The 13368-nt window shown below is 33.3% G+C and overlaps 2 protein-coding genes across 2 annotated transcripts; both read right to left on the bottom strand.

Moving 5' to 3' along the window:
* Positions 1–2637: 2637 nt before the first annotated feature.
* On the bottom strand, positions 2638–4926 carry LOC110635530 (uncharacterized). Its single transcript, XM_021784904.2, has one exon. The coding sequence runs from the start codon at positions 4739–4741 to the stop codon at positions 2870–2872; it is 1872 nt and encodes a 623-aa protein (XP_021640596.2). The 5' UTR covers positions 4742–4926; the 3' UTR covers positions 2638–2869.
* A 4410-nt stretch (positions 4927–9336) lies between these two features.
* On the bottom strand, positions 9337–11173 carry LOC110635512 (histidine-containing phosphotransfer protein 1). The gene is made up of 6 exons (XM_021784876.2): positions 10772–11173; positions 10510–10640; positions 10320–10388; positions 9907–9978; positions 9694–9766; positions 9337–9603 (listed from the first exon to the last, which is right to left on the bottom strand). The coding sequence occupies exons 1-6, from the start codon at positions 10832–10834 to the stop codon at positions 9553–9555; spliced, it is 459 nt and encodes a 152-aa protein (XP_021640568.1). The 5' UTR covers positions 10835–11173; the 3' UTR covers positions 9337–9552.
* Positions 11174–13368: the final 2195 nt, after the last annotated feature.

Here is a 13368-nt window from a genome sequence, read left to right as displayed (position 1 = left end):
CTTCTTGTCATTCAATTTTGCTTTCTCCTTTCTTTTTTATCTTCTTCTTTCTGATTTGTTCTAGTTTGACATATTGGCAAATGTAAATATTATGTCGTTTAAGACTTAGAGGTCATGAATTAGATGTTCTTTCAGATTCTTCTTTCTGCTAATTAACATGCATGTATTGGACAGAAAACAGGCTTCCCTATTGTTTTGACTGTCAGAAACTTAAGTTTCTGAATCAAGGTTGAAAAGAGTTGCAGGCTTGTGTGGTACCATGTATAGCTTCTTCAACTTCTGAAATGTTCTATTATAAATAAAAGCTACCTGAAGCTTGGGGAAGCGGTAGAGCTTCCAGCCCTGCATTTCTAATAATTCCATTTGCAGGTTTGAATTAACAGGTGTTTTCGAGAGTTCTTACAATTAAATATACTAATTTTAATTTTAAATTAATTTTTAATATTTTCTAATAAATATATCTTAGAAAGTGTTTTTCATGAGTGACTTTGATGTCAATGTTAAACAGACCTTGTCAATCGTGTTTTTGACAGAATTGATGAAGTGATCAATGAAAGCAAAAAGAATGGGTTTCTGTATTTGGTTATTTTTGTACCATTGAAACTCTTGCTAGTCAAAAAGAGTGGAGTATATAAGCATATATGCGATTTGAGATGTAATTGTTTATAGGAAGAGTACATATTTATGAGTCCAATGAGTCCAGCACAAGGTTGCTTGTCATTAAGTAATGAACATAGAAAAGTCACAAGTGCATTTAACACCAATACTCTCATGTCAATCCTTCTGCTTTGGCAGGCAATGATAGTGGAGCAGGTTGTGTTCCCTAAGTGGTTATAGCGAAGGGGTTTAAGCATAGATTGCTCATCACTGCAAGATAATTGTGAAACAATTGGAAGGAAGCATCAATACGTGCGGCATTTTTATCCACTAATTGTGCTATCTTAAATCAATCTCAAGTTTGAGAATCAATGAGTTTTATTTTATCGATATTGAAATCATTTCTAAAATTAAAAGATCTAAAATCACCGTAGGAGCAAAAAAATTTTGATAAAAGACGCTGACATTGTAACAAATGATTGGAAGCAAATTGAAGTACTCAATTTCTGCTGTTGATGAAGATTGATTTGAACAAATTCTTGGCAGTTCTTGAGGGCCTGATGTAGATGAATAATTGAAAGCTAGAAATGGCAGAAAATACAAAAATTGGCTGGCTTTAAAAGATTAAAACCCCATTTACTGGTGGTTGGATTTTGTAAGTGTTCAAGGGGACCACATGAAAATCCACATACAATCATTTTAAGCTGTTGGGATTTGCTATCAAAGTGAGAGAGGAATATTTGCATAATAGCAAAGAACAGCTAAGCTCTTGATAAAGACATCAAGTCTTGCTTAATTGACTTTTAGGACCTCAGAGTGGATTAGATTTGTTAGCTTGCTTATATTAATGAGAAGCTTCATGAACTTTTCAAGATGTACGATTTTTGTTTGTTTTTATAACAAGAGTTAGATTGCTTGCTTAATTTGTTTTAAGCAGTTTAATTCATAGATTAACTTATTGCAGGGACAATTTCCATTTTCCAAACAGAAAATAAATGTTGCAGCCATTAAAGTGACCTGCGCGATACATAAATCAGTCAGCCTTGTAGGCCTGTGCTTGATATTTGAGCACATACTAACAATTACTTTTAAGTCTTTTTTTTATTAAAGGAATTAATGATAAAACCATATAAATAAATCAATCAACTTTAATTTAGTGATAACATGAACATTTTCAAAATTATAAAATTTTGAATATAAATTTTAATTGAAGCCATGAAAACTATGCCTGACATGACTGCTGAAATCCTATCCTGCTTTCATTATATAATTTTATAGTTATCCACAAAGCTATCATGATTGTTTGTACAAGAATTATGGCCTCGGTACTACAAACACAACTGTCTCAATAGGATGTGAACATTATCTTCTCCTGTAGGAAAGATCATCTGAAAGAACAAATGGCATCTTTTGCCCAACAAGAAAAACAGTATCATCTTTCAACCAACATAACATCAACATCAACTAGAACCATCAAACAAGCTCAGTAAATCACTTGGTGTTATCGGGCACTATGTGCAACCGATGCTGCAGCTAATATGATAATCATTGGGGGTAACAATGACCACAATCTGTTGACTTATTTCTTCCTGGGAGCAATTAATGTTCATTTTGGCTACATTCTCCAAGATAAATAATCATGACAATCTGTAACAGAATGTACATCGGCACCTAATCTAACACAGAAGAATTCTCCTCTGAACTCTTAACTTCTAACTCCACTTTCTATATAAGCAAGTACATCTTCATCTAAGTTGAGGCTGGACTGCATACAAGAGAATTGTCTTCTAGCTCTACTTTCTATTCAGATTCAATCAGGAAGGGCTGAAAGTGTAGAAAGGCGACAAAGAAAAAGCACATGCCAATATTACAATAGTTTTATCAAAAAACTAAGCACGTACTCTGGTTTAAGATGGCCAGGACCTCTTTCCTTTATGTTCACAAATTCAGTTGATGATTATCACTGATTCGAGCATTCTATTATTTGTGTTCGCGCGCATGAACTAGACTACAGATGCTTAATGGCAAAAGGGTAGGAGATTACCCCAAAATATAGCTATAACATAGAATACTGGATCATAATAAAACAACAATTAAAACCTTTTCTGAGGTTGCAACGTCAATTGAAAAACATTAATATCATAAGCCAAAGTAGAGCAACTACCAGAATAATATGGGTTTGCCCTCAATTAGTACTTGATTAGGTAATACTTAATGCTGTAGCAAGAGCACCTTGCCCAGAAACTAAAGGTTGACAAATAAACGAAAATGCTCAACCTGCTCTAGCAATATAAGCAACGGATGCTGCAGCCAAAAATGTTGTTGCTGAAGACACTATAGCCCATAAGCCCTTCTTCTTATGTGCATCTGCCAGAGAATTCTGCAGGAATTTCACATGCTGCTTCATCTCCTCAACCACTGTCTCCTTGTTTCTAAATGCGTTTTTAATAAATTCAAGCTCTGTTGCATATGGTTCAGTTACATCATCACGTTTCTTTTCAGTAATGGATACTTCTTCCTTTCCATCATTTGATCTACGTATCAATGCTGCAGTGTTCTTCAACATGGACAGTGCTCTTTCTGAGTTACTACTAGTTGATTCCATTTTAGTCCTCAAATCATCAATTTCTTGTTGAGCCTCACAAAGATTCCTTTGCACCAGGTCCTTTTCCTTCTTCAACAAACCAACATGGCATTCCATTTCCTTCTTTTCCTCAAACAGATTATCACGCTCATTCTTCATCTTCACAAACTCTTCTACAGTCTCTTCAATCCTCTTCTTCATTTCCAGAACTTTAGACCTGAGGTTAATGGTATTCTTTTTCTCCTCATCCAAATCAATCTGGGCATTGTCCCTATCAAGTCTCACTCGCTCAAAAGCATCTCTGTAATGGCTAACTTCAGATGCTAGTTGCTTGTTCTTGCCTTCTTGGTTTTTGATGGATTCTTGCATTGCAAACATGGCATCCCTTAATCCAGCCAACTCCTCATGCAACTCCACAATTTCCCTCTCCTTACTAATTTTCACATCATCAATCTCTATTTTCTCTCTCATCAATTTCTCAATCAACTCATCCTTGTCTTTCATCTCAATATTCAAAGTCTTTATAAGCTTTTCGCTTGAATCCATTTGCTCCATTAAACTCTCAATAGTTCTTTCCTTAATTTGCTTCTCTTCCATCAAAGCATCAAACTCCATTGCTATCACCTTTGCTTTCTCTATTGCCTCATGAAAACTCTTCTCCAACTCCAAGACTTTTTCACGCAAAACACCCTCCTCCTTTCGCAAAGTTGATATAATCTCATTCAATTCAGACGCATCTTTTTCCAACTCAGTAATCTTAACCTTTTGCCCACTGTTCTCCATTTCAATACCAGCCTTCTTCCTTACAATCTCCTCCATCTCTCCGTTTAAACCTTCAATCTCTTTTACTTTCTCTGCCAATTTCTTCTCAGCTACATCTCTTAAATTTTTAACCTTCTCAATTTCTTTCTCTGTTTCCTTATTTTGCTTTATCGACTGAGCATAACGTACCTTCAATTTCCTAATCTCCTCTTCAGTCTTTATTTCCTTCTCCTCCATTTCAATCACTTTCTCTTTCAACCCATTTGTCTCCTTCTCCCAGTTATCCAGATCAAACCTCAACAAATCCCTCTCCCCACAAGCCCTGCTCAATTTTTCTCTCTCACTTTCAAGATTAGCCAGTAACCCATTCACCTCAGCCTTCAAGAGCCCACTCTCAATCTCTTTCTCTCTCTTCTCTCTTACCAAGCCCTCTACAATAACCCCCATCTCATTCACCTTTGTCTTAATAAAAACACAAAACAAACCCTTTTCTATTTCCAAACTCAGTCTGTCCTCAGTTGCCCGAGTCAAAAGATTTTCCAAATATGCCATCTCTGTACCAGTCCTAGCCAACTGAGTCTCTAAACCCTCTTTGGCTTGCATCAAAGACTCAACTTGCTGCCTGCGCTCAAGGGTCTCTTTAAGAAGGATAGAGTTGAGGGATTTCAAGTTCTGGAGCTTCTCTTCAGGTTCTTCCATGGTGGACTGTTGGCGAGTCATGGCTGGGGACTGGGAATGCACTTGTGGGGTATCTTGTTTGGGGTTTTGAGAGGGATGGGTAAGTTTCTTTTTGGCCATATTTGGTAAGGATTTGAGATTTTAGGGTTAGGGTTTTGCTAAGGGTTCTATGGCGAGAAATGAGATAGATAAATATGAGGCAGAGGGAAAAACGGAGATAAATATGAGGCAGAGGGAGAGAGGCTGTTGATAATTTAAATTTCGGGTCCAAAGTTTGAGGGTTTTGGGAATCTGAAATTTTTTTTTTTTTTTTCTTTTAGTTTAAGAACCTAAAAAGATGAGATTTTTGGGAATGGGTTGTTTTGTTATGGTTACGTTGACGCCCACGAGGCCTTTTTTTTTTTTTAATTTCTAATATTTAAAAATATTTTTATTGAATATTTATACTCAACTTAATTAATTATATTAATTTTTTTTTAATTATTTTTTATTTTTTTATTATTTTTATTAAATATGATAATTATTTATATAATTTTTTAAAATTTATCTTAATAAATTTTCTTCATAATTTAATTAAATTAAAAAATATTTTATTATAATTTATATAATTTAATTGTTTTTTAAATTATCCTAACAAATTTTAAATAACAAATAAAAGTGAAGGGAGTAAGTAATTTTATAAGCTCTAATTGTATTAATATCACCAAGAAAAAGATTTTGGTTTCAATCTCCTCATTAATCTTGAGATTGAATCGAAATTAATGATTTTGTTTGATGGTTCAATAGAATTTGAATCATCTTGAGGAATAATTTTAATAAAATTTCAAAAAAAATTTTAAAATTTGATTGGTTAAAATTAATTTTATATCAGATTGAAATTTGGTTAAAATTATCAATTTGATTTTTAATTAAAATTAATTTTTTAAAAAATTGAAAATTTAATTGTTAAATTTGATAGAAGAAAAAAAAAAGAATTAAAAGACTTTACAATCTGATTTTATCCTCAAATTTTGATTCAAACCGATCCTTTAATCAAATGTAAACTTATCTCAATTAAAATCAAACTGCAATTGCAAATCATGCCCCTATAGTCCAATTCAAATCTGTTCCTCCCCATATACAATTTTCACAAGTACACCATTGATTACCAAAAAAAAAAATCTGGTAAAAAACTTGCTGAAACAATACCATTAATGGTGTCGATTTTATATATTTCTCAAATCTCCTGTTGCATACATTATTATTATTATTATGTTGGTCTCCAGCAACCCACTGCACAAGATGTTCTGTATGATTAACTGCTTATGATGGGCCGCCTCAACTTGGGGATGAATTTTGCTGAACATTTCGGCATACTGCAGACTGCAAGTATTCCAAGGCCATTCCTCGTGGCAGTGAGGGCTTTTTGGACTCTCATACATTATATGGGCTTGCACACGAGCTGCCTTGCAGTCCCAGAAGGTGATTCTCATCATCCACCGTTTATGCCAGTGTTTTTCTGTTCTGAAATTCATAATTTCTTTAAACATCCAGTGTGAATGGCGATTCATATATGTGCAATCCATTAAGGATTTTGACTCTGTACTTATGGGTAAATTTCATATTTATAGGCAGTACCTCAGGTGTGTAATAGTAAATACCTCAACTTCAATTTGTAATATAAAACTCTCTTATCTTTAATTTAATTAATATAAAATCCCTATGCCATTTTCTAAGTTATATTAATTAAACTAAAGATTAGGATTTTTACGTTCAAACTGCATGGCTCCAAGGCTTATAGCATGATAGCCTGAAACCTTCAAATGCAGGAAAATCCCCTATTTGACAGGCGGAACTATACATTGTTGGAGCCTTGGAGGGTAGCAATGAAAAAGTAAACCTCTTTACCATTCCTTCAAATCAATAACCTGAATTCAACGTATATCTTGATCCTTTAGCTACAAAGGCGGTTTTAGGGTCTGAACTGAACATCACACTCGTTCCATTGACTGTGCAAGAGATAGTATGTTCTTTCCCTGAAATGCTTAACAATTTGCAGTTAACAAATGATATTCCTGAAGCTACACTTGCCCAGCAGCATTTACTTTCAAGGCTTTGGAAATTACAGCAGGAACATAGTAGCTATCAATACATGGTAAGTTATTGACTATCAACACATAGTAGCTCCCAATTTCCCTTAAATTTTCTAGGGCTAGATAAGCTTTTGCATTTCAGTAATTCAGATAAGACTGATCCCATTGTTTCCCTTTGCAGGACATCTTTTCAGGAGAAACCCTTGTTGCCGTAATCCATATTGGAATGAGATGTTTGATTTGAAGAGTCATAAAATCTTTGCAGAGGGAAATGCATCACAGAAATGCATCACAAATAGGACAGATAATTATTGATAAAAAAAAAAAATGAAAACCAGTTAAATTCTTGGAAAATGTCAATGCAAATGCTTATTACTGTCATTTTGCAAATGCGTAAAAATATCACAGGCAATCTGCTGTTATAGGAAGGTTTCAAGAACAGAAAAGAAAATGGAGTACACAGCCATGATCCATCGTTTGAGCTGAGAAAATTGTGACATTCACACGTCGGTTGGGAATTAGAGGATTAAAGGGTTTAGATGGCAAATGATATAGTCTAGCCCAAAATCCAATCTTAATCAGATCTAATTCACTAGATCCATATCTGATCTCATTTGGATCGGACTAGTCACAGATCATCTCAAGCATGAATCGGGACAAGTCAAAGCCATCTCCGATCTCGTGGAGATCGAACAGGACATGTACAGATAGTGACAAATCCATGTATTAGGAGATGGGCAGTATAGAACTAAGATCGGATCGGAATAACGTGGACGTAGTACAATTCCATGACGCACGGTTAAAAGAAATCACACTGATACAGCTACATTTCTCTTAACTACGGCTAAAGGAGAGCACAGTATTGATGGACAGAATTCCCTGATTTGATCAACAGAATCCACTGATTAGCGCTGGCTATCTCCTACCACATAAATCGAACTCAGTATGTTTTACACATTTTAGCAAATATACTGTTTCATTGCCATTAACTTCTAAAGCCTTTTCCAACTTAAACATTAGAGTGGTTGTCGTTAGACTGTAGACTGCACTTTTCTTTTGATTTCAGGCAAGTCGGAATCTAATTTCATCCATTTGGGGAACCAAAAATATATGGCAGCATCGCCAAGTCTAGCTATCAAATAAATAATTTAGATTAATCACCATGAGCCATCTGATTTGGGCTTAAAAAGTTATTTGGTCTCAGTTCAGATTGGGTTGGGCTGCACTTCAGAAAAAATTGACTAGTTTAACAGAGAGTTTTTGCATTAATGAATTAACATAGATTAGTCAATGCGTTTATGCATTAAAATATTGTAAAACCAGGTGTGATGGAATCTGCCTAGCTGGAAACACACTCTGTCAAATCTGCTTAGGATTTCTAAATCAAATTTTATCATTTTCTTTTACTTTGGTGTATTTGGTCAAGTTCACCTCCTTTTCCCATCAAATTCTTTTGAACTTCCCTTTACAATCCATGCCAAACATGAAATTGAGATCAGATTATCATTCTTTTTCAAATTAAGATCCTATAAATGGAATGAAAGATTTTAGTTACTGCTATTAACTCATGGAATTCACTTAAACCCATTGACAAGTCTAGTTAGTTAATTTGATTCCTGCAAGATACAAGCAACAATCAATGAATATTACTGAAGTTTCAAAAAAAAAAAAAAAAAAACTGGCCATTGATTAGTAGGATTGAGAAGCGAAATAATTTATATGTTTCTGCCATAACAGCATACATTTTGGCCTGGTTGCACATACCTACAGACCAGGAGACATCCCACCCCATATGAAAGCAGTTGACCTTATAGAAAATACATCCATTCATTGAATGTAATAGAGATTATAGAATGGTGATTAAAATAATACTACTCTTGGACTTTAAACAAATCAACTCTGCAATGTGGGGTTTCTTCTTTATTTTAAAAGTACCTATCCAACCACTTTTCCTCCTCAACAAAAAAATAATGTTTAGTATGATTTCTTGTTGATAAGGGCTAATGGTCGGTGGTTAAAGATTTATTTGCTCAATGTATTTGTTTTGTCCTCTAATGAGTGATGACCTCCATCCCACTGTTGCACATGGATCCAAACTCTTCTGCCTCATGCAGGAGCCTATCTGTTACATGGTCAGTATCAACTGAGGTTGGATTAATTAGTTGCTGTATATCTAATTATATTTTTTGGTTACTAATCATGTGTTCCAAATTCAAATTCTTTTTGGAAGAAACATTTAGTCAACAATAATTGATATTTAGCACTAAACAAGAATATTTTAGCAGCAAGAGGGTTGATAAGAAAAAAAAAAAGGGTATTAACAATACTGTATTGGAGGATAATCAAGATTAGTTGCATACAAATTTCTTCAGTTTTCTGGTGACTGCTGCACAAACAATTTCACATCTGCAGTACAAAAACAAGGAGGGAAGTTCTAATTTATTATTACTATTATTATTATTATTATGATTACTTTGGTTTTAGTTTCAATGTAGAAATTATTAGTAATTGGCAATCATTCCAAATTTGGCCCTATTCATCATCTTGTATGATGTTTTTGTGTGCAGAAATTTACACACTATGAGGATTATATTAGCCATTTAAGCCACATTGTGCCTTGTCTATGATACAAACAGAATAAAATAAAGAACAAAGCTCAACGGGAGGGTTTATTCACATTCTTTGTCATTGCTCATACATTGCATATAGTACAAACTTATGCTAAAAAGCTGATGGAACACTTTAGAGCTTAAGTAGTCGATGGAAAATGGAAAAGAAGCAATGAAGATAGAAAAGGAAATCTCCTCTACATATCCAAAATCCCATTTTGCCTGCTATTGCCTGTTTTTAATCACTTCATCAGATAGGCAAAGGAATTGATCCTCCAGCTGCCAGGACCTGTCTCTCAAGCTGAAATCATACAAATAGATTTCAGTTGTGAAAAAAAAAAAAAAAAAAGTTCTCAAGAATCATTATTTTCTACTTCTTTTCTCCCTTTACCTTGAACAGAGTTTCAAGCTTGGTTTTCACTAGGGAGTACTCGTGCTTCACTTGTTGCAGGCATTTTAGGCACCTGTAGCAGGCCAATTATGCATCAGGACATGAAACTATTCATAAGTATATTCTTTTTCAGATTATGCTCAATGGTACAAGGGATCAAGGAGAAAAGCTATTCGTATTATGAGTTGTGGGATTAAGGTTAAAGAACATTACCCTTCAGTGTTCTGCTCATCGCAGTAGTTTCGGAAGGCAATACAGACTTTCTGAACTCTCTGAGCACCAATGCTGTGGTTTCAAGACATTTTTCTTATGAGAACAACCGATAGAAGGAGGGGAAAAGAAAAATTATAGGTTCATGGGAAAATATGGAGAAAAAAGAAAATTTGCCAGACCAAGATGATTTGGAATGTAGCAAATGTGACTATCTGCCAGTATTTTTTGGATCAATTTACCATAAAATTAACTGATATAACGGACTTATGCCTGGATAAATCATCTGAAGGCATATATATGTTCAGAGTGAAACTGAGAACATTCTATGAAGTGCATTTCAGAATTAAGCTGAATGAAATCTACTTGAATAACTAGTTGTTTAAAACTAGTAAGTCTTAAAACCAGTTATGTACCTAGAGCTGCTACCCTTCAACTGGTGAACATGAGCATCTATTCTTTTGAAATCTACACTTTGCTGGTCTCTGTGAAATTTACAAGGAAAATAAACCAACCACATTAGGACAACTATATCTATAGAAGAAGAACAAATTCTTTATTTGGAAAAAATAAAAAGAATCCCCAATAAATAAATAAAATTCTCACAGAGCTTTGGCCAGTTCATTAAGAAGCCTTTCTGAATCTTCAAAGAAAAGAGATACAACTTCAACCACAAAATCTGGGTTGCTTTCATCTTGCAGTTGCTGAAGTTGATTAAACTGTTCATCCAAGAATCCCTTCTCACAAACAATAAGAATCATATCATTAATAAACCGAAGAAAGAAAAAAAGAAAGAGCACAAGCTAGAAACTGCAAAAGCAAAATAAGACCAAACAAAACCTTAGGTATGCATAGAGATATTCCTCACCTCATGGAAAAGTGAAGCTGTGTAGTCAACTAACTGTCTTTGCAACTGAACCACACTATCCATTGTAGCTCTTCTCTAAGTTTTCTCTTATTACTTGCAGATCTTATAGGAATCACTTCATCTGTTTCTTTCTTTCTTTCTTTGAAAACAAATAAAAATACAAAACCAAGAAAGGGATTTGATAAGGATTCTTGCCTCTGGAGTAGACAAGATAAATAAGGAATGTGGAGTCACTCTTTGGTCTTTACCATCCTCCTTCTAGGTTGGTGTTTCTCAGTTTCTGTTGTTTTGTCTTCTCTCTGAACACTCCCAAGAAAAAAATAACAAATAAATAAAACCATCACAAGATCCAAAACTTGATTCCATGTGCAATTTACTTTCCTTAATCTTTCTTTCAGTAATTATTGATCTCTCTCTGCAATATTTATTTTTGTTTTGTTTTTCTACTCCAAGTTGCTAACTTCTCCAAAGAGGCATGACAATTTCAAAGTCTGGTCTATTTTACTTTTCAATTTCAAGTGAGTCCTTGCTCATCATATATTCTAGGAAGCACCATAATTTTGGACCTAATAGATTTTATTTTCATTGAAAAATTTACTGGATTTTAATTAGCTTACCCTTCTGCAATTATAGTAAAATATTTATTATTGAATTGTTTTATATATTGTTAAAGATAATTTGATTATCCAACTAATAAGTTAATTGGGATGCTTGCATGACAAATTAAGGCATTCATCTAGACAATATAAAATAATTATTATAACGCCATGAGAATAGCATTTAAATTAATTACAATTTTAGTAAACTCCAAGAAAGGGGGAGCTAAACACATGAAAGCAAGTGAAAGTGATTTGAATTTTGTCATTTTTTTTTTTGGCAATAAATGATACAACAATTATTTTTTACGTCAATTAAGATAACCTAATTAGATTTTTTTTTTAATTTTTAAAAGTAAAAAAAAAAAGAAATTATAAATCTAAATCTTTTTATTTATTCATCTTAAAATTTATCATATCTATAGCAAATGTCTTTAAAGGGGAAAATTCTCTCTTTATATATTAACTAATATTTGGTATGAGAAGTTTAGCACTCTTATCCCTTAGGTCGATCGAGTGTTCAATCCGTCTTACTCCTTAGTCGGCATACTTATGGAATATAAAAAAAAAAAATCTCTCCTTATATATATATATATTCATTTTATTGAGTTTTATAAAATTAAAATAATAATTTTATAAAATTCAAAAATTACTTTTTTTTTATAACTTGGCATTTAAAATTTAAATCTTGATTAATAAAATGTAGAAATAATTCATCTTGCGCATTTAATTTTTAAGATATTTTTAGTGTTCTTTTTAATAGAGGATTGAGGAATTAATAACACTTAAACTGGTAAAGTGAGTGATATATTTTTCACTATCAATTGAAGTCAGATTAGGCAATTTTCTACATGTTTGATAATGAATGGGTGATCACTTGTCATAAACAATATAAATAAGTAAATTAAACATCCTTTTCTTAAAGATCAAGTGGTAAAATTATATGTAATCAAGTGAGCATACCTATTTCTAACCTACCTACTCTCAAATCCACTCTTATCCCTTCACTCATATCATTCCTTTGCTTTCAATAATTTGAAGATTCCTATTAAATTTACAACCCCGTCTTGGTTCTGTTGTTGATGGTGGGGTGTTGTTTTCTGATTGGCTAATTTGATAGATCAATTTCACTCAAATGGGACAATTTTTGCCAGGTTCTTGGCACTGTATACGTGTAAGATAAAATAAGGTTAATTTTCAGATTTATATTTCTTTCTACTTATCATGTGATGCAAAATTTTTGGATAATAGGTGTCAGATTTTAAGAGGATCATGTGGGGAACATATTTATATATATAAAATAAAATAATTGGTAGTGGCAATAATATAGGATGAAATGAAAGTACATGTGTCACAAGTTTAGGGCCCCATGGATGGGACACATCGAAGGCATTCAAGGGCAAATTAATTTGGTCATGGAATTGTGAAAATGCAATGGCTTCTTCTATCCATTCTTATCCACTCCTCAAAAGGGAAATTATGCGATTAATGCTTTTTTTAGAAAATAATTTATAAATAAAAAATTTTTTTACAAAAATTATTTTTTAAGGAAATATTTTTTTTATTATTTAATTGAAATAGTAAATTAATTAACTCAAAAATATAAAATACCTAAATACAAGTATTAATGTATAAATAGACCTAAAAACAAGTAGAAAAATCTTAGATGTGTAAGCTGCAATGCCAACAGGGTTTCAAAAACACGAATTATAAGGTGAAATTATTGGTGGGGTCACGCGTGGACAACAAGTCTTGTGTCTCGACCCCTCCATTGAAAATGATTTTTGGGTTCGCGTGAATCGAAACCTTGGCCCAGCTCGAGTTATAACCATCTCTGCCCTACGCTGCTTTGTTGGGTTTGATTAATGCATTATTAATTCATACACCAAAACCTCATACTATTCACGAGTTCAATTTCATTGGGTATGATTGAATCCTTGATGGGATGTTTTCATTTTCTCTAATTTTCATCTTGATTGAAAAATCTTGAGAAGAAATGGG

Source organism: Hevea brasiliensis, unplaced genomic scaffold, assembly GCF_030052815.1.
Source record: "Hevea brasiliensis isolate MT/VB/25A 57/8 unplaced genomic scaffold, ASM3005281v1 Scaf7, whole genome shotgun sequence".
Lineage (NCBI taxonomy): Eukaryota > Viridiplantae > Streptophyta > Magnoliopsida > Malpighiales > Euphorbiaceae > Hevea > Hevea brasiliensis.
Note: the sequence above shows the minus strand (reverse complement) of the source record. Positions and strands in the feature narration are given on the sequence as shown.

Excerpts from the sequence above, each read along its gene's own strand:
- LOC110635530 (XM_021784904.2), bottom strand. The coding sequence starts at position 4,741 with ATGGCCAAAAAGAAACTTACCCATCCCTCTCAAAACCCCAAACAAGAT.
- LOC110635512 (XM_021784876.2), bottom strand. The coding sequence starts at position 10,834 with ATGGATAGTGTGGTTCAGTTGCAAAGACAGTTAGTTGACTACACAGCT. Across the intron at positions 10,389-10,509 it reads AATGAACTGGCCAAAGCTCT|AGACCAGCAAAGTGTAGATT; the intron begins GTGAGAATTTTA and ends TAAATTTCACAG. Across the intron at positions 9,604-9,693 it reads AGCTTGAAACTCTGTTCAAG|CTTGAGAGACAGGTCCTGGC; the intron begins GTAAAGGGAGAA and ends GTATGATTTCAG.